This window comes from Tachyglossus aculeatus, chromosome 5 (assembly GCF_015852505.1).
Source record: "Tachyglossus aculeatus isolate mTacAcu1 chromosome 5, mTacAcu1.pri, whole genome shotgun sequence".
Lineage (NCBI taxonomy): Eukaryota > Metazoa > Chordata > Mammalia > Monotremata > Tachyglossidae > Tachyglossus > Tachyglossus aculeatus.
The window spans coordinates 46,696,462-46,723,548 of NC_052070.1; the positions used below are offsets into that span (position 1 = coordinate 46,696,462).

The 27,087-nt window shown below is 43.9% G+C and overlaps 1 protein-coding gene across 6 annotated transcripts in view; it reads right to left on the reverse strand.

Moving 5' to 3' along the window:
* Window positions 1–27,087, reverse strand: part of RERE (arginine-glutamic acid dipeptide repeats) — a 562,577-nt gene that overhangs the window by 117,704 nt on the left and 417,786 nt on the right. For all 6 annotated transcript variants that reach the window (XM_038746111.1, XM_038746110.1, XM_038746108.1 and 3 more), the window contains one exon: window positions 25,843–25,941. In XM_038746111.1, the coding sequence (XP_038602039.1) occupies window positions 25,843–25,941 (99 nt within the window). The remainder of the gene's footprint in view (window positions 1–25,842; window positions 25,942–27,087) is intronic.

The window sequence follows — 27,087 nt, forward strand, 5'->3', positions numbered from 1 at the left end:
GCATTTGCATTTATTTTGAGAGCTTACTGTGTATAAAGCACTGTACTAAGTGCTTGGGTGAGTACAACAATAAACAGACACATCACCTGCCCCAAACTTTCAGATGCTCCCAATTCCTAAATTCACAGAAGAGAATACTTGCAAAAGTGTAACCTGAACCTGATAACAGAACTTGGAAGGACTGCCACTAGACTCCCCAACCAGCGGTGACCCCTAACCCTCAAATTCAGCAGGCAGTTGTCAAAGTAAATGTACACTGCTGAATCCTACCTCTCTAGGCCCTGAGTCTGAGAGGGCTGTAGACCTCACAAAGAGAGGCACCATTCCCCGTTCGCCTCCCCCCGCCATCCCCCCACCACATGCCAACACCATCAAATTCCCCCTGACAGCAAGCTCGACCTAAATGACTCACACTAGCATTTATAACCAGACTGCTTTGGGCCATATTCAGGACTCTGATGAAGACAGGCCCATTTGGACCTTGCCTCTTTTCTTCAGGGCACATGATCTCAGGGCTCTCAACTGAGGTTTGGGGCCTGATGAGCCCAATCACCCCAGCATTTGCACCATTTCTTTGTATCTCCACTGGATACAGACATTCCTGAGCCTGGGCCTTGAGAGGAGGGGTTAGTACAGTGCTCTGCACACAGTAAGCGCTCAATAAATATGATTGATTGATTTAGCCTTCTTGCAAAAACTCCCAAAGATGCCTGCATTATAATAATTGACCAGCCTTTCTTTCCACCACCAGTTTCACTTCCTTGACCAGTGCTTCATGGCTTGTTGGGTTACTCTCTGAACTCCAGGCTGCCTTCTCTGAACCTCCTCGGGAACTGAACAGGGGTCTTTCATGGTGCTTTGTGTTCAATTTCAGAGTCCTTAGGCAGGCAGGGTGAAACTCATGCTTCCTCTTATTTTTAGACCATGGGCAGTCTGATTCCTTCAAACACACCCATACACATATTCAGACACACATACACACATGTCTTCTGTGAGGACAGCCTCCACAAAGAGCATTAAAACCACACAGAACTAGATAGGAATAATTGTCCTAGTGCAAAGTTCTCTTCCCTCTTTCTTTTCTAGCCAAATCCAGTGGATGTACTCAACTCGCCTGATCTCTTAGTATTTTTTACCAGCCTGCAGTTACTACTACTAATAATAATTATGGTTCTTGTTCAGCCCTATATGCCCAGCACTGTTCTAAGCACTGGAGTGGATACAAGTTAATCAGGTTAGACCCAGTCCCTGTCCCATATGGGGCTCACAGTCTTAATCCCCATTTTTTACAAATGAGGTAACTGAGGCACAGAGAAGTTAAGTGATTTGCCCAAGTCACAGAGAAGACATGTGGCCGAGCCAGTATCAGAACCCAGATCCTTCTGACTCCAGGCCTGTGCTCTATCCACTAAGCTACGTTGCTTCTTGTAGTTCCTCATTTGGTCCTGTCTTTACAGTGTCAATCAATCAATCCATTTAAGTGCTTACTACGTGGACAGCACTCTACTAGTAGCTTGGGAGACTACGGTATCGTTCCCTGCCTACAAGGAGTTTACAGTCTAGTGAGGGAGATGGACCTTTAAATAAACCAAAGATATGTAGATAAGCATTGTGGGGCGAATAAAGGACACAAATCCAAGTGCAAGGGTGATGCCGAAGGGAGAGGGCTTAATTAGGAAAAGCCTCTTGGAAGAGAGGAGACTTTAATAAGGCTTTGAAAGTAGGGAGAATGATGTTCTGATAGGTATGAAGAGGGAGGGAGTTTCAGGCCAGAGGAAGGATGTGGGTGATGGGTTGGTAGTGACAGAGATGAGTTCGAGGTACAGTGAGTAGGTTGGCATTGCAGGAGCAAAGTGTGCAGGTTGGGTTGTAGTAGGAGAGTAGCGGTGAGGTAGGAGGGGGCAAGCTGATTGAGTGGTTTAAAGCCAATCGTAAGGAATTTCTGTTTGATGAGGAGACGGATGGACAACCCCTGGAGGTTCTTGAGAACATGGAAAATGCAGACTGAATGTTTATTTAGAAAAACAGTTCCTCAGTTCCTCAAAAATCTCCAGTGGCTACCAATCAACCTATGCATCAGGCAGAAACTCCTCGTCTCTGCTTCAAGGCTGTCCATCACCTCGCCCCCTCCTACCTCACCTCCCTTCTCTTCTTCTACAGCCCAGCTCGCACCCTCCGCTCCTCTGCCGCACCCTCTCTCCTCACCGTGCCTCGTTCTCGCCTGTCCCGCCGTCGACTCCCAGCCCTCATCAGCCCCCTGGCCTGGAATGCCCTCCCTCCGCACATCCGCCAAGCTAGCTCTCTTCCTCCCTTCAAGGCCCTACTGAGAGCTCACCTCCTCCAGGAGGCCTTCCCAGACTGAGCCCCTTCCTTCCTCTCCCCCTCGTCCCCCTCTCCATCCCCCCCATCTTACCTCCTTCCCTTCCCCACAGTACCTGTATATATGTATATATGTTTGTACATATTTATTACTCTATTTACTTATTTATTTTACTTGTACATATCTATTCTATTTATTTTATTTTGTTAGTATGTTTGGGTTTGTTCTCTGTCTCCCCCTTTTAGACTGTGAGCCCACTGTTGGGTAGGGACTGTCTCTATATGTTGCCAATTTGTACTTCCCAAGCGCTTAGTACAGTGCTCTGCACACAGTAAGCGCTCAATAAATACAATTGATTGATTGTACATATTTATTCTATTTATTTTATTCTGCTAATATGGTTTGTTTTGTTCTCTGTCTCCCCCTTCTAGACTGTGAGCCCACTGTTGGGTAGGGACCGTCTCTATATGTTGCCAACTTGTACTTCCCAAGCGCTTAGTACAGTGCTCTGCACACAGTAAGCACTCAATAAATACGATTGAATGAATGAATGAATGAATGAATGGATGAAAACGATCCAGCATCAAAATGAAGTATGAACTGGAGTGGGGAGAGATAGGAGGCACCGAGGTCAGCAAGTCGGCTTCATGCAGTAAAGTCAAGGCAAGATATGATAAATGACTGAAACTGTACACTATAAACTCATTGTAGGTGGGGAATTTGTCTTGTTTATTGTTATATTGTACTCTCCCAAGCGCTTAGGACAGTGCCCTACAAATAGTAAGCACTCAAATATGACTGACTGAAGCAGCGTGGCCTGGTGGAGAGAGCATGGGCCTGGGAATTAGAAGGACCTGGGTTCTAAAACCGGCTTCACCACTAGTCTGCTTATTGACCCTGGGCAAGTCACTTCACTTCTCTGTACCTCAGTTACCTCACCTGCAAAATGGGGATTAAGGTTGCGAGCTCACGTGGGACATGGACTGTGCCCAAACTGATAACCTTTTATCTACCCCAGCTCTTAGACAGGGACTGGCACACAGTAAGTGCTTAACAAATACCATAACAAAAGTACATGGATCAACACAGTAGCCATTTGGCTAGAGAGGAAAGGGCAGATTTTAATGATGTTGTGACAGTAGAACAGACAGGATTTGGTGACAGACTGAAGATGTGGGTTGAATGAGAGAGAAGAGTCAAAGATAATGCCAAGATTATGGATTTGTCACATTCATTCATTAGTCTCTGTGAAATATGCCCAAGAAACGTGACCAGGTGGGGTCAATCTAATTTGTCTGACTCAAGTGAGAGGAAAGCAGAATGAGTGCTAAAAATCTGGGATTTTTTGTTTGCTTGTTCATGATACTTGTTAAGCATTTACTGTGGTGCCAAGCACTATACTAAGCACTGGGGAAGAAACAAGATCATCAGGTGGACACAATCCCTACCCATATGGAGCTCATAATCTAAGTAAGAGGGAGTACAATGTAACCCCTATTTTACAGACAAGGAAACTGAGGCACAGAGAAGTTTAAAGGGCAGAACCAAGATTAGAGCCCAAATCCTTGACTCGCAGGCCCGAGCTCTTTCCATTAGGCCATGCTGCTGCTTCTTGTCTTTAGAGTGAAACACCCCAATTCCTAAAATCTTTCCTCACAGATACAGTTCTTCTCACAATGGATCCAGCCTTAGGAAAGGGGGTAAACACTTATAAGAAAATAACAGACCAGCCTGCCTTTTCTTTATGCATTAGGCTTCATAGGGGCTAAGCAGCTTCCACACACCAGGTGCTTCAGGATGGCAAATGACAGTGTCCAGTCATAAGGTTCAGTTTCCCAATGCCAAAAACAGTCAAGAATGCCACAGTGACAGAGAGAGCCCTGCTACACTGCCAACCAATTACAGAACAAGATGCTGGTTCAGGCGGAGAACTTGGCAGCTAAAATATAAAAGCAGTTTTAAAAAGAGCCGATGATTCATAAGTTCCTTTCCCTTTGTGCGAGTGTCTCAAAATACTGAAAAAAAAATTCCTCAAAAACTGTGCCAAATATAAAAAGATCTCTTGGATAAAAGAAAGAAAAGAGGAAACGGAACCACACTGTCAGCAGGAATTACGAGAAAGAACAGGCCCATGAATGTAGGTTTAGAGGCAGGTGTAAGCTTCTCTAGACCGTAAGCTCGTTTTGGGCAGGGAAAATGTCTATCAACTCCGTTAGATTGTACAATCCCAAATGCTTTGTACAGTGCTCTGCACGTAATAAACACTCAATAAATGATTAATTGATGAATACAGTATGTGTACCTATGGAATCTTCCCAGTGACAGTCCCAATGACAGGGAGAGCAGATGTGTCTCAACAACGGCGGAAAAATGGGATGACGTCACAGCAGGGTCCGCTGCTGAGGGGGTCCACCTCAAAAACTGTGCCAAATATAAAAACATCTCTTGGATAAAAGAAAGAAAAGAGGAAACGGAACCACACTGTCAGCAGGAATTACGAGAAAGAACAGGCCCATGAACGTAGGTTTAGAGGCAGGTGTAAGCTTCTCTAGACCGTAAGCTCGTTTTGGGCAGGGAAAATGTCTATCAACTCCGTTAGATTGTACAATCCCAAATGCTTTGTACAGTGCTCTGCACGTAATAAACACTCAATAAATGATTAATTGATGAATACAGTATGTGTACCTATGGAATCTTCCCAGTGACAGTCCCAATGACAGGGAGAGCAGATGTGTCTCTGCACAAAGTAAGCGCTCAATAAATACGATTAATGATGATGATGTGTCGCAACAACGGCGGACAAACGGGATGACGTCACAGCAGGGTCCGCAGCTGAGGGGGTCCACATCCTTTCTCTATGGTGGCCCTTGGATTGCTCCCTTTTTTCACCTCTCCCTCAGACTCACAGCATTTATGTATATATCCCTATTTATATTAACATCTGTCTTCCCCTCTAAACTGTAAGCTCGGTTTTGGCAGGGAACGTGTCTAACAACTCTGTTATACTGTACTCTCCCAAGTGCTTAGTACAGTGCTTTGCACACAGTAAGGGCTCAATCAATATGACTGATTGATTCCACCACAGATTGCAACAGTACCTTCCTCACCAACCATTAGGGAAGGAGCGTGGGCCTGGGAATCAGAGGACCTGGGTTCGAATCTCAGCTCCACCACTTGTCTGCTGGGTGATCTTGGGCAAGTCCCTTAACTTTTCTGTGCCTCAGTTACCTCAGCTGTAACATGGAGATTAAGACTTTGACATGCACTGTGCCTAGTGCTTTGAATGGTGTCTAGCACATAGCACTTTAGAAGCAGCAGGGCACAGTGGATAGAGCACTGGCTTGGGAGTCAGAAGGTCATGGGTTCTTAACCCGGCTCCCCCACACGTCTGCTGTGTGACCTTGGGCAAGTCACTTCACTTCTCTGTTCCTCAGTTACCTCATCTGTAAAATGGAAACTTAGACTGTGAGCCCCACATGGGACAGGGACTGTGTCCAACCTGATTTGCTTGTTTCTACCCTGGCATTTACAACAGTGCTTGGCACATAGTAAGTACTTAGCAAATACCACTATTATTGTTATTATTATTACAAATACCATATTAAAAAAAATCCTCAACATTTTGCCAGGCATGCTGTTGGATTCAGAGGGACTGGGTCAGAATGTGTATATGGCTCAGAAAACAACATCACTAATGAATACCACCTAACTGGTGGTGGGATACCTCACACCTCACACTCACAGATAAATTTCACCATCAGTGGCATGATCTTTCTGTGTGTGTGTGTGTATGTCTGTGTGTGTGTGTGTGTGTGTGTGTGTGTGTGTGTGCCGTGCACGCACGCACATTCGGTACTTCCAAAAAGAGTGCTTTTACTATGGGTTTTGGAAAAGACTGAAGTCAGAGAATTAGGCGGGTTTTTTTTCCAACCACACATGTCAAGCTGGAAAACTTGCGGTACAATGTTGGAAGAAATGGTTGCACATGTACGCGTGGCATATAAACCAGTTTTTTCCACTACACAGAATTTTATAGAACGTTACCCCTATATTTTAGGCACACTGAGCGTACATATGTGTTTTCTCCATTTTTTGATGGGACACTAAGGTTACCTGCTTATTCATGAAAGAGCTACTGCTCAGTTCTGCACCAGAAATTCAATTCTAAAACAGGTATCAAAATGAGGTGAAGGTCTCCCCCAGCCCCCAACTCATAACAAATAGAATGCTTGATTTGAGTGCTTGAAATTATTCCGACCCAGTGGAGGGTAATATGGTGTGATGCCTATTGACTCCTCTAAATGCATGAGCTACTAGCTGATCCATCTCCCAGTGTAGCCTAAAAGCAATATAAATCTAAAAGGATACTTTGAATGTTTGACGGGGGTGGAAGACAGAGGAACGGAAGAGAAAGTGTGAGCTGAATTAGACACCAACAAAAATAGAGACAAACGCAAGCAAAGTGGAATGGAGACGACAGATCTGCAGGCTACTGGGAGTTCTGGATGCCCCAAGAGATTGGCTGCAGATGCTTTATTCCTTAAGTTCGGAGGCTGCTGATAACCAAAGGACGGAATTTTCACGGCGCTGATCCGATGGGAGAAAGAAGGAAGAAACCCAGGTGCCAAAACCACCCTGCTAAGCAACAAAATCCAATAGAAACATTTAGAATCTCATTTCCTTGGAATAATAATGATAATGGAAATACCAGTACTTGTTAAGCACCCTCTTCGGATTGCACCTGGAGAGTTTCCAATACTCTACTAGTCTCGGCTATGGAAGGAAGAGTCAAGAAGAGGCCTATCCATTCCATTCTTAGCTTGGGAAGTGACTAGTGAGAGGAAGACAATCTGATACATGTCAAAACTCGGCTGTGCTGGGCAGCAGCAGCATGGGAGAGAGTCAAGGGCAGAGACTCAATTTTACTGCACAGAAGAAGGCAATGGAAAACCAATTCCACAGTTTTACCAAGAAACCTCTATGGATCCACTACCAGAATGATTGCAGATGGAGGTGAGGGGTTCTGGGGGAGATGTGTCCATGGAATTGCTATGGGTTAGAGATAACATAAGGCAAGACTTGTTAAGTGCTTACTATGTGCCAAGCACTGTTGTAAGCGCTGGGGTACATACAAGTTAATCAAGTTGGACACTGTCCCCACCCCACATGGGGCTCACACTCTCAACCCCCATTTTACAGATGAAGTAACTGAGGCCCAAAGAAGTTAAGTGACTTGACCAAAGTCACAGAGCAGACGTGGTGGAGCTGGAATTAAAATCCAGATCCTTCTGACTACCGGGCCTGTGTTAATAATAATAATAATAATAATAATAATAAAAATCGTGGCATTTGTTAAGAGGTTACTATGTGCTAAGCACTGTACTAAGTGCTTGAGTAGACATGAGCAAATCGGGTTGGACACAGTCCCTGTCCCACATAGAAGCAGCGTGGCTCAGTGGAAAGAGCGCGGGCTTTGGAGTTAGAGGTCATGGGTTCAAATCCCGCTCCGCCAACTGTCAGCTGTGTGACTTTGGGCAAGTCACTTAACTTCTCTGGGCCTCAGTTCTCTCATCTGTAAAATGGGGGTTAAGGCTGTGAGCCCCCCGTGGGACAATCTGATCACCTTGTAACCTCCCCAGCACTTAGAACAGTGCGTTGCACATAGTAAGCGCTTAACAAATGCCATTATCATCATCATCATCATCATCATAGGGCTCACAGTCTTAATCCCCATTTTACAGATTAGGTAACTGAGGCCCAGAGAAGTTCAGTGACTTGGGAGACAAGTGGCAGAGCTGGGATGAGAACCCATGACCTTCTGACTCCCAGGACTGTGCTCTATCCACTACACCGTACTACTTCTCAGTAAGTTCGATCCACTAAACCACACTGCTTCTCTGGGACAGAACTAGGATGGGGCAACAAGAAGATGGTCACACTCGGCCCAATTCCCTCCCTGTTTCACCCTTCATCATCATCATCATCAATCGTATTTATTGAGCGCTTACTGTGTGCAGAGCACCGTACTAAGCGCTTGGGAAGTACAAATTGGCAACATATAGAGACAGTCCCTGCCCAACAGTGGGCTCACACCCTTTCCCTCACCGCCCCTGCGCACCCACTCTGAGTTCTGAGTTTGAGGGGTTCCTGGGGCTGCAGGGGTATCTGACTCCTCTCTTCCCTAGTCTCCCTTGAAGGAGGGGAAAGCTCCAAGCTAAATCTATGCCCTGAAGCCCCAGCCAGGGAGTTAAACCACTCATTGCCCTTGTCCCTTTAAACGCGCAAAGGATTCCACTGGGCATGAAGGAACGCTAGCCTCGGGCTGGTGGGTGGCTAGCACTATTCAGGAACAAAGTTATTTTCGGGTTCTAGTCTAGATCATCAAACGGATCCTCAAGCCACCGAAACAGTGAGCCTGGTGGTGCGGTCTTTTTTTCCAAATGGTTAACTAAGCCCGGTTGGCCGTTACCCTCCTAACTAATCAGGATCCCTGGATGGGCAGAGCAAATGATTAATATTTAGGTCTTACGTGCCTGCTACCAGAAAGAAGCATATTAGCCAACGAGTGACACCTCCACAAACTTAAATTAAATAATGGCTCCCAGAGAGAATTCAGAGCTGCTGACAGAATGGCAAGTGATTTAAGTAACATAAAGCGGAGCAACTGGTGATGGATCACAGTTTTTTCTCACCCACTCTGCTCTAGCCTATAATAGAACAAATAATCATTTTTCAGCCTAATTGAATATGGCCTCCCTGCTTGTGCACAAAAGGAGACAGAGCTATATAATTTGCTTCATTAAAATGCATTTTTATGTCATCTCAAAGATTAAAAAAATTGCCACCACTGATGGGGAGATTAGAAAAATAAAATTTATCATGCAAACACAACCTGCAAATGAGCTGCAGAGTGGCATCTGGGGCCCTTATTTTGCACAAAAAGATCAGTGTGCAGAACTAAAGGACACAAGAGCAGCTATGGCTTTGACAGGATCAGGATTTCCTAAATAAGAACCGATTTGACACTGGTTATGCCACAGATGAGCTGACAGACATACCTACTAGCAATTGAGCAGTTCTTTTTTTCAAGTGAAAACAACAACCCCCCAAAACACTTTTGTTCTTTCTTACCTCATTACCCACTAGGAAGTTTAAACCCTTAAGGAAAAAGTATTTTACAACATTCAAAGATATATGCCATGCAGTTTAAGTCACAAAAGCCTGATATTGTCTTTTGGCAATGGTAGTAACTGGGGGCTTAGAGTACAGGACTGCTGTCTGCCTCACCTGGGGAGAGGCTGGATTCTCCTATTTCATTTCCACTGACTTTGACTCTCTTCCTGCAGCTTTATCATCACTTTTCCTACTAACCGCTTGGCCCACCTTTCAAAATCTAAACCAATTTCTCCCCATCTGTCTTTTCCATAGGAAGAGAAAGGGAAGTGACTTTTTTTTTTTTCTTTTCTGCTCTTTTTCAAAACTCCAACGGAAAGAGGTAGGTCACCAGTAAGGCATTTATGTTAGCCCAATGCTGGGTGTGTCTGTTGGGGGAGGACTTTCTATTTTTGGCAGCCCATCCCAAAATGGCACTGCTTCAGATGTCCGATGCTTAGTCAGACGCTGCCTAAACCTCTGTTGTAGTCAGGAAATTAAGAGAATCTCAATGATTATTAAGTGCCTAAGGGATGCTATTTTCTGAATGGAATTTGGGACTAGGCAGATTTGTACTTTGAATGAAAAAAAAAATACATTGCAGCTGGTACCCCACTCTTTAATTCACTTCTAGGGTAGTTTTTACTTTTCTTGGAAGTATCTTTGAGCATCATTCCCCACTCTGCTCCATATGGATCAGAAGAGTCTCTCAATTTCCCTCTATTGAGGAAAAAGCTGCTACCACCAGCCTTGGAAGAAAAAAATGAAAGCACACATGGGGATGTTGAAGGAAGCTCACGGGACACAGATATAAACCCCACACTCTCAGTAAAACAGGTGATGAATCAATGCATCTCCAGGGCCTTCGTAAGCAGGTTAATAAATCAGAATTTCGGCAGTGAGGTGATGTAATGTGCTGGGTGGGGTCTGCAGTTTGAGTCAAAGGATCAGGATCCTCATTGTGTTGTTTGCTGAACCCTTTTACTCTGCACAGGTTACCCCCGTACAGCAGCTGATTTCCAACTCCGTGAATCACCTAACGGCATCAGGGGATCTGGGCAGGCAAGGTAGCTGTTCTCCAAGGCCCAAAGACTGGCACCACCAGCAGCCCCAAATCCACCTCAACCAAAAGCGCCTACAGTGGCCTAAGGTTCCCATGCCATTTAAAGGCAGACACCCGGGAAGCAGAGAAGCCAGCAGGGAATATTCCAGCTGACAGAACTGGAGGTCCGTTGAGCCAGATCCAGATTTTTTCCACCACAGAAGCTCGGAAGCCCAGGTCACAGGAGTTTCTCAGCCTACGGCCCTAATTTCTGTTACTTCAGCAAAGAAACTGCATTGACTCTTAGTGAGCAAGGATTTAGCCAGTCTTACGCAGCAATTCCCTCCATTCTACTGCAGCGTGGGAAGGGAAGCAGCGTGGCTAAGGGAAGCAGCGTGGCTCAGTGGAAAGAGCACGGGCTTTGGAGTCAGAGGTCAGGGGTTCAAATCCCGGCTCCGCCAGTTGCCAGCTGTGTGACTTTGGGCAAGTCACTTAACTTCTCTGGGCCTCAGTTCCCTCATCTGTAAAATGGGGATTAAGACTGTGAGCCCCACGGGGGACAACCTGATTACCTTGTATCTATCCCAGCGCTTAGAACAGTGCTTGGCACATAGTAAGCGCTTAACAAATACCAACATCATCATCATCATTACTGCATGTTCCCTGCTTGAAGAACTAGGGGAACACTTGTTCTGGAGTTCCTGCCGGAGCAGTTCTTTACACAGAGATGTGAAGCAGCGTGGCTTCGTGAAGCAGTGTGGCTCAGTGGAAAGAGCACGGGCTTTGGAGTCAGAGGTCATGGGTTCAAATACTGGCTCTGCCAATTGTCAGCTGTGTGACTTTGGGCAAGTCATTTAACTTCTCTGTGCCTAAGATACCTCATCTGTAAAATGGGGATTAAAACTGTGAGCCCCCTGTGGGACAACCTGATCGCCTTGTAACCTCCCCAGCGCTTAGAACACTGCTTGGCACATAGTAAGCACTTAACAAATACCATTATTATTATTATTATTATTATTATTATTGAGAAGCAGCGTGGCTCTGTGGAAAGAGCACGGGTTTTGGAGTCAGAGGTCATGGGTTCAAATCCCGGCTCTGCCACATGCCTGCTGTGTGACCTTGGGCAAGTCACTTAACTTCTTGGAGCCTCAGTTACCTCATCTGTAAAATGGGGATGATGACTGTGAGCCCCACGCGGGACAACCTGATCACCTTGTATCCCCCAGCGCTTAGAACAGTGCTTTGCACATAGTAAGCGCTTAACAAATGCCATTATTATTATAGAAGAAACCCAACCACTGGGGAGAAATTCGTACAGGAAACAATCCACTGATGATGGGACCAAGAATCTGCTTGATCTAAGCCGCTCCACAAGGTAAAATGGACAAAACAACAGTCTTACTTCTGCAAAAGTCAATCTGTCCACTACCTTGTAACAAGATTCTGACGTTAAGGAGAGAAAATTTCTGCTAAGATGCTCTCTGGCCACTAGGTGGTGCATTTCAATGAATCAAACGATGGGCCCTGGCTCCAGCAAACCTTAATTTCCTCAATTAAAATCCATAAGGAAACATCAAAATGGGGATATGCATAAAACAGCTTTGGACAAACACTCGGCATCTGCCCAGGCCTATTTATTCCTGTCTCTCCGTTGCCTCCTCAGTTCCCACTGCTAATTTTGCTAATTGTGGACTTGGGGGGGTGACAGCCGCTGGCAGCTTCACCTTCAGTTTTTGGCTTCTGATACGCTGAACCTGCCTCCCACTAGCTCAACCCCAGGATTTTCTTTCTTTAATCTGATCTGTCAGCCGCCACATCCTTTGCTGGTATTTTGTCAGCAGGCTGGGAATGCTGGCGGCAGCTCCCTCTGAGTCAGAGAGGCTAGAAATCAATCCATCGTACTTATTGACAGCTTACTGGGTGCAAAACAGTGTACTGAGGGAGGACAATCAGTGATCACGTGGATATCAAGCAAAAACTTCTCACTCTTGGCTTCAAAGCTCGCCATCATCTCACCCCCTCCTACCTCACCTCCCTTCTTTCCTTCTACAGCCCAGCCGGCAGCCTCTGCTCCCCTGCCGCTAACCTCCTCACTGTACCTCGTTCTCGCCTGTCCCACCGTCGACCCCCGGCCCACGTCCTCCCCCTGGCCTGGAATGTCCTCCCTCTGCACATCTGCCAAGTTAGCTCTTGTCCTCCCTTCAAAGCCCTACTGAGAGCTCACCTCCTCCAGGAGGCCTTCCCAGACTGAGCCCCCCTTTTCCTCTCCTCCTCCCCATTCCCCCCGGCCCTACCTCCGCCGCCCCCAACAGCACCTGTATATATGTTTGTACATATTACTCTATTTATATCACTTGTACATATTTACTATTCTACTTATTTTGTTAATGATGTGCATCTAGCTTTATTTCTATTTATTCTGATGGTACTGACACCTGTTAACTTTTGTTCTGTTGTCTGTCTCCCCCTTCTAGACTGTGAGCCCGTTGTTGGGTAGGGACCATCTCTATATGTTGCGAACTTGTACTTCCCAAGCACTTAGTACAGTGCTCTGCACACAGTAAGCGCTCAATAAATACGACTGAATGAATGAATGAATATGGACCCAAGTCCTCCACCAAGCATAAATCCCTGCTGCAGCACAACATTTTCCATCTGCCCTGTTTCTAGCTAACATTCTGGTAAGTGGCAATGAGTAGGAAAGATAAAAGAAATAAGCTTGTTGGGGGCAGGGAATGGGTCAACCAATTCTGTTACACTGTACTCTCCCAAGCGCTTAGTCCAGTGCTCTGCATACAGTAAGCGTACAATAAATATGACTGATGATAACTGATGACCAACATTGTTATTGAGAGGAATACTTTAAAATCATCAGAGACAAAAATCAAAAGTATCATTACTTAGAAAACCATAAAATTGAGAAGAAAGCTGAAGATAACTCTCTTTCGAGACATGGGTGCTCCGTTCTTGACATAGCCCGCAACTGGGGGCAAACTCATACTTCAGTACACACAGTACTCACAGATGCATAATTGCAAATGTTTCTTCTGACACTACATCACACTCACTCCAAATGAATGTGCGCTAGCGATCGATTACTTGCTACTCTGGAATAAAGCAGGAGTGAAAATACGTGTTACGAGAGAACTTGAGGGTATTATATATTAATTAGCTACAGCCAACTTTGACCGGGACTGGACCAGAACTGCAGAACCTCCAAGGAAATGGAACCCTGATTTCACAGCATCAAAATTGGACCACTCACCCATTTTATATTTTCTGGCTGCTCAGACATTTTTAGCAACAAGACCATAGGAAGTTCCCTATCATGCCCTCAGTCACCACACAATATTTGTATTTGTATTGTATTGTGTAGTAAATATTTGTATTTCCTATACAATAAATGTGTAGTAGACAGAATCCACACCTTGGGTCCTGGGGCTTATTCCAATGGCCCCTTTGTGTGGCTCTGTTACACAACAGAAACACCAAATTCTTGTGGCAATAAACTGCCTTTTGACAAATTCCTAAGGGTGTCCAACACCTCTAACTCCTCAGTTTTCTTGCCTGCAGAACAGTGAAGAGAGGGATTCTAGCAAGGTAACAGATCATTATTAAATAATAGCAATACTAGTAATTATATTTAAGCGCTTACTATGTGTCAGGCACTGTTCTATGTGTTGGGGTGGATTCAAGCAAATTGGGGTGGACACAGACCTAGAGGTCCTGAAGCAGTGGCTCAAGACTTACATAGCAACTCCAAAGGTGACTAGTGTATGTTCGGGGCTAGGGACAAGGGAAGAAAATGGAGCAAAAGTCATTAGATGGAATAATGTACTGCCGGCCTGTTATCAGGAAAAGATCGAAAAGGGCCGACAGGTAGCAGAGTCCGGAATTACATTGCTCAGGGCCACCGTGAGTTATTTACCTGGGAGAAACTTTGATTTAGTGAGCGGGGCCCATCACTAGGACTGATCTAGTCTCTCTCACTTTGAATGGTTTCTATTTTTCCTCCTTTCTCTTTCAGAGTTTCCTATTACCAGTCCAATCTCCGTCTCACTTGTGAAGCTGTAAGGCTCTACATCTAATGTTGCTATACATAGAATATACATTACACACATACACAGAAGATTGACTCCAGCTCTGTTGCTAAGAAACTACCAAGGAGAGGTTTTTTAGTCCTCTTCATTTATAAAATAACCACTTTGCCTATGGGAGAACAAATGCAATCTCTCAAGCCCTCTTGTGTCTTGTTCTCATTTTTAAATGAACACAGAAAGATGATCGAGAGCAGCTGAAGGTGTAAGCTATCTCCATTTTTTCGTCGTCCTTGAAAATGAGATGAAAAACACAGTTTCAACAACCAACTGCTATAGCATTTATTAATCTTTCAAGCAGCAGACTTTCCCCCCCTTGGAAACAGTGAAAAATGCCTCATAAAAAAAATCTGATTTGAAAAGATTACTTGGAACACCTAGGAATAATTTAGCTTATGCTGGCAGGCATTCGATTTGGGGTTAGCGTCCTACCCCTTACTCAGAAACACCTCCCTCCAGTAGCCCTGAGCACCGTGGAAAAAAACCCCCAACTCAACCAACTTTTCCTTTTGCTTAGGGTATCATAAGTACTTAACTATAAATATTCAGTCTGGGGAAGAAGGACAATGAATAAGAAAAAAGAAGAAAGAAAAATAACAACATTGGTAGGAAAAGGACCAACTTATTTGGCAGCTGTAGAAAGATCAAGCCTAGAAAAGCAATAAAGTCACCCATGGCGAAGCCAAGGTCACTGACTGGATTTACAGATTTTTCCTGAAGAAAGCCTTTGCTGAACATGAAATGCTGATTTTTTTAAAAAAATTCTCTCCCTTCCTAAGTGCTTACCCTATCTCATTTGCTAAAGGCTTTTAAAATTCATTCATTTTTACAGCTGGTTAAACACTAGGATCTTTCTGCAAGCTAGGGGATGAAACTGATTGCCCTATATCAACTTTTCTACACATATAATTGATTTTTAATTCACTGTCTCATTTCTAAAAGGATTCCACAATAAACTCGGCTCGATCCACGATATCTACCTCTTTAAGCAAAGGTTTTGATCAAAATCTGATGAGAGTTAATCACAACAAGAGCAGTCATATTTCATTATTAAAGGACATTCATCTTTAGATAAGGACAACCTCATCCAAATTTTTCTCCATTTTTTGTTTTATTTGAGTTTCTCCCCGCTACCATCCTAGTCTTTTAAGACTTCATGCCTTGTCTGTAATGAGTTAACCCACAAGATCAACTGTAACCACCTTTGGTTAGTAGTAAAATGCTTGAGAATAGTCACTATTTTTAAATGACTTGCTTCACTGACAATTTTCTCTGAGGAGCTCCTTCTAAATATGCGAACAAATACATTCCCTTTTTCCTGTTTGTTCATAGAATATTACTTTCGGGCCTACCCTCTGATTAGATAGATTTTTAAATGGGGGCTAAGTGGAAAGGAATGTGGTAAAATCTACCTTTCTATCAGGTCACACACATTTAGGCCTTCCCAGACTGAGCCCCCTTTTTCCTCTCCTCCTCCCCTTCCTCCCTACCCTACATCGTTCCCCTCCCCACATCACCTGTATATATATAGGTGTATGTATATATATATATATATATATGTTTGTACCGATTTATTACTCTATTTATCTTACTTGTACATATTTACTATTGTATTTATTTTGTTAATGATGTGCTTCTAGCTTTATTTCTATTTATTCTGATGACTTGACACCTGTCCACATGTTTTGTTTTGTTGTCTGTCTCCCCCCTCTAGACTGTGAGCCCGTTGTTGGGTAGGGACCGTTTCTATATGCTGCCAACTTGTACTTCCCAAGCGCTTAGTACAGTGCTCTGCACACAATAAGCACTCAATAAATATGATTGAATAAATGAATGAATATCTGGTTCCTGGCTAAGGTTTCAAAGTACAACTTTCAATTTATTCCCAATTTCCACAGAATAAAAATTGTTTCGAGACTGCCTGAATTTCAGTGATGTGATTCAAATTGGAAGGGTGGGAATTCTTACCAGCAATCTCTCCAGAATGAAACTGTCCTATTTTCTGGATTATGGACATAAAACTGATGTCAAGCCCATGCACTTTTCTTCAACATTTAAAAATATTTTCCACGATTCAAATGCAGGCAAGCAATGGAGGTTTCATTTACAAAGATGGCTTGATGTTTCCTTCTCCTTCATGGCTGCCCTCTCTTCCACTCCCTCTTCTTGTTCCCCGTGCAAAGACTTTAGTTCGATTTTGCTCAGAGTTAGTTCCCTTTTTTACAGCTGCCACACAAACAGTAAATAAAATTCATAGTGTTTTGCCCCAGTAAGAAGCCCTGTCTTCCAGCATATTCTAGGTGCTTGGCTTCAAAGGAGTGAACAATGAAAACAATGTTTTCTTGAGCAGATATTCCAAAAGGGGCATGAGAGAGGTGTTTGGGGAAGATGCTGGGAAAAGAAACCAAGCAAATAACTGTGTGTATTCTGTGGAAATAATTTCTTGACCAGCTGCACTGGTTCATCGGATTACGGATATTCAGAAAATTAGTCTGCCATGTCATGTCATTTTTGGAAGAAGGGTTTTCATTTATATGTATGACAAACAGCTTTAAACTGAAGACGTGATCCAGACGTTTTAAAATTTATGAACTTGTAAATCCATGTACATGGCCAATTAAGGTTTACCACCAGCAAGGATTAATTATCTTTGGATAAAAATTTCAGAGGTTACTTGAATTTGGTTGTTGACCTCAACAGCACTACATTAAAAGTGGTATAAAATATTTAAAAGATGGCATGTTTTGTGATAAAAGCTACAGTTATCCAGGATAAAATGGAAGGGTCTTCGACAGGATCCCGCATTAATTTGCACCGTAACAAAACCTTCACCTCAAGCAACACCTGGCCTTCTCCTTCAAGGTGATTCAATGTCTAGACAATTTCAAAAACCAAAGAGGGTCAAACAGACAGCTATGGAATGCAAATTCCACAATTCTTTGAAACTCCAATCACACAAACCTTTGCCCTGTGCAGCAACCTGTCTGACTTTGCAAGGAAAATGCAGGCCTCGGTTTTTAAAGAGAATTCAATTAGCCTCATCAGTGTTTCTGTAATCAACAGCTGAATGCTAATTAAGATCCCAGCATCATGCTGCAATGGAATCCCAGTGCAATAAGCAGCAACAGAGCAGCAGCAGCAAATGCTGCCTTCAGCTAGCATGCATAAATAAACAGAATTAATATCTATCCGAGTGTGGATGGGTGACTTAATCCGTTTCGATTAGGTGCAGTTCAGCCTGAGGCCTTTGTGTTATTTAAATGTGTTCATCATGTTTAATTAAAAACTTAATAAACTATGGGTTCTTTTAGTTCTGATTTGTATTTTTCTCTCTTCCTCTTGTTTAAGCCTTATTGTTCTAGGTGGTTTTGCCACAGAATGAAAGAACATAATTTTTATATGGCCTGTGTGCAAACTGGCTAATGATTAATATGCAGGTAGCCACAAGTCAATTACTTTGACTCTTTTTATTCATTCAATCGTATTTACTGAGCGCTTACTGTGTGCAGAGCACTGTACTAAGCGCTTGGAAAGTACAATTCAGCAACAGAGACAATCTCTACCCAACGATGGGCTCACAGTCTAGACTCCTGCCTTGCCTGTCCTGATATAGTAAATATTCTTCACAGCCATAATAAACTTTTGCTGAAGAGGATGAAGTACAAAAAACAACTGCTACGATTTGAGCGGCGTGGCCGAGTGGAAAGAGCACGAGCCTGGGCGTCTGAGGGCCCGGGTTCTCAGCCTGGCTCAGCCACTTGCCTGCTGTGTGACCTTGGGCAGGTCACTTAACTTCTCTGTGCCTTAGTTCCCTCGTCTGTAAAATGGGGATTCAACTCCTCTTCTCCCTCCTACTTGAGACTGTGAGTCCCAAATGGGATCTGATTATCTTGTAACTACCCTAGCATTTGGTACAGTGTTTGGGACATAGTAAGTGCTTAACAAATACCACAATTATTATTACTGAACGATTATTCATTCATTCGAATTCCAGCTCCTCCACTCGTCTGCTGGGTAACCCTGGACAAGTCACTTCTCTTCTCTTCCACCTGTATATATGTCTGTAAATATTTATTACTCTATTTATTTATTTTGCTTGTGCATATCTGTTCTATTTTGTTTTGTAAGTACGTTTGGTTTTGTTCTGTCTCCCCCTTTTGCACTGTGAGCCCACTGCTGGGTAGGGACTGTGTCTATATGGTGCCATCTTGTACTTCCCAAGCGCTTAGTACAGTGCTCTGCACACAGTAAGCGCTCAATAAATACGATTGATTGATTGATTTATTGAGCGCTTACTGCATGCAGAGCACTGGACTGAGTACTTGGAAAGTATAATTCGACACCAGATAGAGACAATCATCCCTACCCAACAACTGGCTCACAGTCTAGAAGGGGGAGACAGACAACAAAACCAAACAAGTAGACAGGCATCAATAGCATCAAAATAGATAAGTATAATTATAGATCTATACACATCATTAATAAAATAAAATAGAATAAGTATGTACAAATAAACACAAATGCTGTGGGGAGGGGAAAAGGGTAGAGCAGAGGGAGGGAGGAGGGGTGATGGGGAGGAGGCGCAGAGGAAAAGGGGGGCTCAGTCTGGGAAGGCCTCCTGGAGGAGGTGAGCTCTTAGGGTTTTGAAGCGGGGAAGAGAGCTAGTCTGGTGGATGTGAGGAGGGAGGGCATTCCAGGCCAGAGGTGGGACATGGGGCAGGGGTCGATGGTGGGACAGGCGAGAACGAGGCACAGTGAGGTTAGCGGAGGGGAGCAGAGTGTGTGGGCTGGCCTATGTATCAACTATACATTTTTTTCCCCCATCGAAGGCTGCTACCAAGTTGGCACCACTACACCTTCCTCCTTTTTAGAAGCAGCAAGGCCTATTGGATAGAGCAAGGGACTGGGAGTCAGAAGGTCATGGGTTCTAATTCCGCCTACTCCATTTGTCTGTTGTGTGACCTTGGGAAAGTCAGTTCACAACGACAACCTCATTCGCACCAACTCAGCCTTCCTGTCCCGCCATCGACCCCCAGCCCATGTCCTCCCCCGTGCCTGGAATGCCCTCCCTCTGCCCATCCGCCAAGTTAGCTCTCTTCCTCCCTTCAAGGCCCTGCTGAGAGCTCACCTCCTCCAGGAGGCCTTCCCAGACTGAGCCCCTTCCTTCCTCTCCCCCTCGTCCACCTCTCCATCCCCCGCATCTTACCTCCTTCCCTTCCCCACAGCACCTGTATATATGTATATATGGTTGTACATATTTATTACTCTATTTTACTTGTACCTACCTATTCTATTTTATTTTGTTAATATGTTTGCTTTTGTTCTCCGTCTCCCCCTTCTAGACTGTGAGCCCACTGTTGGGTAGGGACTGTCTCTATATGTTGCCAGCTTGTACTTCCCAAGCGCTTAGTACAGTGCTCTGCACACAGTAAGCACTCAATAAATACGATTGATTGATTGATTGATTCTCTGGGCCTTGGTTACCCCATCTGTAAAATGGGGATTGAGACTGTGAGCCCCATGTGGGACAGGGATTGTGTCCATCCTCCTTCGCTCATATCCACCCCAGCACTTAGTACAGTGCCTCGCTCATAGTAAGTGCCCGCTCATAGAGAAGCATCATGGCTGAGTGGAAAGAGCATGGGCTTTGGAGTCAGAGGTCATGGGTTCAAATCCCAGCTCTGCCAATTGTCAGCTGTGTGACTTTGGGTAACTTCTCTGGGCCTCAGTTACCTAATCAATAAAATGGGGATTAAGACTGTGAGCCCCCCATGGGACCACTTGATCACCTTGTCACTTCCCCAGCGCTTAGAACAGTGCTTTGTACATAGTAAGTGCTTAATAAATGCCATCATTATTATTATTCTTATTATTAAGTGCTTAACAAATACCATAATTATTATTTTAGAATGGAGATTGAGTGCAAGACATTCCATGTCTATTAGTTACAGACAAATCCACATTTACTCGAGGAAATATGTTAAAGTGTTCCTTTTTTTTTTTTCAACTAGACTGTCTTTATCATCTGAATATAATTTATGCTGACCCAACTGACTGAAGTGGACCAGTAGATCAAATGTGAGGCTTTCACAGAAAACCAAGCTTCTTTACTAAGTTTTAAAATGACTGCCTCAGATGCCTGTTTTGTAACATTTTGAAGCTCATCCACAAAAATACCCTAGTCAACGGGAAAGCTAATTACCCAGATTATCTAGGACTGGAACTGGTTCTCATACTTGAAAGACAGAAATATGGATCTGATTTGCTTTGGCAGGTGAGAGCCCAATTCCCTTCAGTAATCTGAAACATTTTCAATCACTCAAACTGTTGTTTACTTTGGATAGCCCATCAGGTGCCTAGTTAATGTTTCTAAGTGTTGTGTTTTTAACTTGTCCTTGATAAACTTACTCTACTCTCACGTCAGTGATTCAATAAGAGGCAGCAGGCAGGAAAGTCATCTAAATGCTGAGTATCTTTGTATTATTACTTTTATGGTATTTGTTAAGCAATCACTATGTGTCAAGCACTGTTCAAAGTGCTGGAATGGATAAAATTACACAGGTCGGAGACCGTCTCTGTCCCACATGGGGCTCACAATCTAAGTAAGAGGGAGAAAAGGTACTGACTCACCATTTTACAGTTGGGAAAACTGAGGCACAGAAGTCAAGTGACTTGTCCAAGGTCACACAAGCAATTTTACAATTTTTATTGTAATAAAAATAAAAAGTATGGCCTAGGTGAAAGAGCATGAATGGGCTGTGTTGTTACTCCCAGCTCTGCCATTTGGTTTCTGTGTGACCCTGGGCAAATCAACTTAACTTCTCTGGGCCTCCATTTCCACATCAATAAAAAGGAGATTCAATACTTATTTTCCCTCCTTCTTTGGGGCAGGGGCTGGGTTCAACTTGATGATCTTGCATCTACCCTAGTTCCTAGTATAATGCTTGGCATGGAATAAGCACTTAACAAATATTATCATTGTTATTATTTACAACAAACCATATATCTATGGCCCAATCAAGGCTGGAGCATGACCTAGTGAGCTCTGTAGGCCACAAGCTCGTTGTGGGAGGGGAATGTGGCTTTATACTGTTATTCTTCCAAGCACTTAGTACAATGATCTGCACAAAGTAAGTGCTTAATAAATATGACTGACTGACTAGTGGAAAGAGCACGGGCTGAGAGTTAGAGAAACTGGGTTCTAATCCTGGCACCGTCATTTGTCTGTGTAACCTTGGGCAAGTCACTTCACTTCCATGGTCCTCTGTTCCCTCATCTGCAAAATGGGGATTCAAAACATGTTTTCCCTCCTGCCCCATGTGGGACCTGATTACCTTGGTTTTACCCCAGGGCTTACTACACTGTTTGGCACATACAAATACCATAATTATTATTTGGTCCTTGCAATTTCAGAAGGACGTAACAGAGCTAGGGAAACTAAGAGGATGGCAAAATGACCCCAAATGACCAAGGGATAGAGCAGCTTGCCTAAGAAAACAGATAGAAAAGAAAGGGAAAGAATGAGAAGGGGCATGTTTCAAGTTTATGAAATCACAAAGGTTATAAATAAGGTGAACTTGGAATAGTCACTTACTAAATCCCATCACACCAGGGTCAGGAGGAACCCACTAAAGCTGGAAAGAAAAAGGATAAACACTCACAGTTTAGGTGGTACACATACAGAATTTGTTACCAAAGGAAACTCTGTAGGCAGAAAATATCAACAGCTTCAAGAAGGGGGAGGCATTTATAGTCAAGAGACCTGGGATGGATTATTAAAAGGAAAGTGAGGAGTTTAGAGGAAAAATGATAGGGATGTTGGAATGCTTGAGGGGGGTGGGCAAAACACATGGATGATAGTAATGGTGTGTATCTAGTGCCTGTGGAACTAAAGAAGGCCAAGACATATTCTCTGCTCACAAACGGTTTACTCTCTAAAGGTCCACAATAGGTTGTTTGAGAGAAAAATTAGGAATTAATCAATCGATGGTATTCACGGAGCTTCTACTTTGTGCAGAGCACTGTACTAAGCACTTGGGAGAGGACACTTCAACAGAGGAATTTATAGTCTAGAGGGCTAGATGTACATTTCGGGTAGGGGAGGCAAAAGAGTATAAGGATATATACATATATGCTTTGGGGATGGGGTGAGTATCAAAGTGCTTAGAGAGATCAGACTTAAGTGTATGGGTGACACAGAAGTGAGGGATAATTGGGTGAAGAAGGGAGAGGTTAGTCAGGGAAGGTTTCCTGTAGGAGACATAATTCATTCATTCATTCAGTCGTATTTATTGAGCCATTTCTGGGTGCAGAGCACACTACAAAGGACTTGGTAGAGTACAATATACAATAAAAGGACCCATTCCCTGCCCATTATGGGCTTACAATCTAAAGGGGGAGACAGACATTAAAATAAAGAGGAGTCTAGGGTATTGGCAATAAGAAGGCAGGACAAGGATCTTACTAGAGCTTTGAAGACAAGGAGAGTGGTGGTCTGTCGGACATGAAAGGAAAGGGAACTCCAGGCAGGAGGGAGGGCATGATCAAGGTGTCTTTGCCGAGACAATCAATCAATCAATTGTATTTATTGAGCGCTTACTGTGTGCAGAGCACTGTACTAAGTGCTTGGGAAGTACAAGTTGGCAACATATAGAGACAGTCCCTACCCAACAGTGGGCTCAAGACAAAACTGAAGCAGAGTAAGTAGGCCGGTATTTGGGATGGAAGAAGGTAAATCCCCAACCCAGGATAGATGTTCGGAAAAGCCACCACACTATTCCCCCAAATATCCTTTGTTGCCCCCACTGGAGATGGAAAACTGGGCTAATTGCAGCCTGGGTCTCCTTCCTGTAATGGAACGGCTTCTATGACATCAATATGGAGTGCTCATATACATGACTGCAGGCTACTAGCTCATGGTCTGTCAATAGAGGCAGATCTGCAGGGATTACTGGATAACCTGATCCCTCCCCGTACATTTCACGGTCGGAGATTTATATTGCCAGGTGTTTCACTAACCCCTAAAAGTCGGCAGCAGCCGCTGTGAAGGTTGCACACTGATGCTACAGGGATACAACTCCTTCTCGACTTTTTATATGACACGATAAAACAGAATGATATACTGGAAACAGAGAGCTTAAAAATAACCAGATGAAAAGTGTGCAAGAAAATGCCTTTAAAAAGGGAGAAGACCAGAAGTGGGCATGGTACGCTTTTGTCCAAGCAGCTCTTTTATTTCTTGTCATTTATTTTCCGATTCCTCTGAAATCAAGTTTGGGGAAAAAGCAAGTAAGCTTAAGAGCACATAATGTACTGACAGGGAATGTTCTTTAGGGAAGAGACTGAATTATGGTTACGATTCTAATTGTCTTATCTGGTGCGCTATTGCTCCAAGATTTGATTTTGCTACATTCATCCGGAGCGTTCTCCAAGCTGTCAATCAGAACTGCAAACAAATCCACATGATAACCAAGGATATGTACGGGGGTGCACGCACATACACACACACGAAAACAAACAGCTCCCTTCCCCACTCTCCTCCCCTCTCATACACTTCAGATTTTGAGGGTGGGGCTTAACTTCCTATTTATAAGACAGCAGTTTGATCTCTGGCTCCACAAGGGTTGAATCACTGCCAAACATTTCTGGAAACTTGGACAGAATAGAACCAGCGGCAAATATGATAAAATGAGCCAAGACTGACAATGATTTATGGCGTTAATGATCATTATTCTGTACTCATAGCATTCTCTGTTTTGGAGTAATGTTTCATTTTTCAATAAACCTTGCCTTTGCTTATTTGTAAGGCTGCACTCTCCATCATGTAATACCAACCGCTGATCACAAACCCCAGGCTGTAACAATGGTGACACAGTCAGCGTATCACAGTTAACATAGGCTACTGCTGCAGGGCAGTAACCAGGGAAGGAAAAAAAAAAAGGAGCGGGTGGAGAGGAGGGAATAGGAGAGAGGTGGTGAAAATGGAGGTTGGAGGAGGGAAGGGAAGAGAAGGGAAAGGCTGGGGAAAAAGGAGGGAAGGGAGCTGAGGGACAGGAAGAGTGATAAAGACACTCAGGCAAGATGGAGGAGGAGAAAGAGGAGAGGATAGAAGCTACTGAGTTGATCCAAATGTAATAAACAGTTAATCATATTATATGTAAGGCCAGGGTAAGTAAAATAACTTACCCTGTAACTATTAGACACACCTAATTGGTAAACTTAGATTATTGGATTTTCGTATTCTGTACTGTTTTCCTCCTACCCGCTTTCGTCCCCAGAATGTTTTTGGGCAGTCCCCTTCCCACAGTTTCGTCTGCTTGATAGAATAAACTGCTGAAATCTAGGCCTCTTTTAATCCAGATTTTACCTTCGACTACCAAAAAAGTTACACTGAAAAGCGGCAAAACGCATTGAAATCACCTGCTTGAGCCTTTCAGAATAAGTGGAGTTTATCGATAAAGAAAAGTACTGGAAAGAAAATTCAACCTCCTTTTAGCTTCAACAACAGCTTGCTGTTTTAACTGATTCTCCCAGCTTGGGATTTGCTTAAATAGTCACACGGTCTTTTGGGTTATGTCTTTTGGTCTATGTCATTAGGCAGGCTATGTTCATTTACAGCTCGTCGGTTAAAAATTGAGGATCCACAAGTGTTATGTTACATTTCGACTTTTCAGGTAAGAAAATATACAAAAACTTAGCCTTTCAGTTGCAAGGCCCCCAAAAGAGTGAGGGGCTTGTCCAAAGTTCATGGAGGTGGAAAGCCCAGGAAGCATGAGTCAAAATGGGGAAGGTACGGGGTTCCCACTGCCCACACACTTGAACCTACAGACGCATATGCAATTGGATCAAATATGGAGGCACCTAAGGCTCCTAGAGTATCCACCCCTACCCTAAAGCCACGGCTTAAGGATACAGTCCCAAATTTTACATTGGGAGGATATTCTACAACACTGATTTCCAAAATACAAATGGAGAGCTCTCAACTTTCTCTGCCTTATCATTCCCGTGATCTTCGCATCACCTATTGGCCATTGTCTGCCGATTTACCTAAAAACCAAGACGACACTTCCATCTTGTTTAGGTGGTGGAGTTTAGAGGCCTGCTTTCCATGGGTCTGTGTTGACTGACATCCCATTCAAAAATGCATCCCTTTTCCCAGTGTGGCAGTACAGGGATGTCCCAGGGAGGGGGTGGGGGGAACCCAAAGCCACCTCATGAGGACCATTCCTTACCACTTCGTCTTCAGTCCAACACTTCTCAATCAGCTTGGGCACCGGCTTCTTCACCAGGCGCTGAAGGGCCTTTCCAGCGTCGTAGTTGCTTTCATGTAGCTAAATGATAACAAAAAAAGTCCAAAGAATTATTTCATTATCCACTTCAGAACAGGAGGCAAAGCAACAAAGAGGAGCCCTTGATGAATTGAGTGTATCAATGCTGAAACAGATATGGAGACCGGGGGAGCTCATGCCCACAATGACCAAAAGTGACCTACTTCCAACCCCCTCCTCACTTACTCGTGGGAGATGTGGCAGCAGAACTGCAGAGACATTCAACAGGACCGAGTTAGAGGCGAGTCTCCTAAATGGCTGCAGAGCCTGGGCTCCAGAGAACTGTCTGAGAATGGTTTCTATGTTTATATAGCCTTATGTGGGAGGAGTTTCCCCAAAGAGAGTGTCTATTTAGGGCAACTGGTCGAGTAGAGTGCAAGGATTTGGGAGTCAGGATATTGGCGTCCTAGTCCCAGCTATGCTAGGCTGACAGTGCGACCTCAGGCAAATCAGTTAACCCATGTCGCAGTTTCCTCACCGTAAAATGGGGATGACACCTGCTTTCCTTTCCTCTTATCCTGATTCCTGTGTGGGACAGGGACTGTGTCCATTTTGATTATCTTGTCTCTAGCCCAGAATAACTGCAGGGACTTGCACAAAGTAGACACTAAATACACCTGGAGATCTACCCTAAGGTCAGCACACTTAGGTACTGTCTTTAGCTGGGGCACTGAGGGGAAGGGGGTATCAAGGAAAGACCCCTATCAAAACGCTGCCAAAGGTCCCAAACAATTCTTTACTGTCTGACTGGATGGAGTGTATCTGGGTTTTGGCTGATCCTCAGAAGGGTTAATCCACACCCCACAAAAAAGTCAGGCGTGTACCATACATTACTGAGATAAATCTCTTCGGGTTATGGGATGGGTATCCAGAAACAACCACCTTCTGACGGTGCCAGTGAATAATGGAACCCCAATTCCTTAAGACTTTTAATCATCCTATACCCTCAGATAATTGGCTTTTTCTTTCTTGTGCAACGTTTCCAGTGTTTCAACTCCTCTACCAGGCCTACCTGTTTAACTATCTTCACTGTGCACATCTTAAATTATTTTTGCTTAGGAGACAATCAGTGAGTTCTATCAACTTCTTGTATTTATCAAGCAGGAGAATGTCTGGTCTGTTTGCTAGAATTTGTCTGTATGTAGTCTT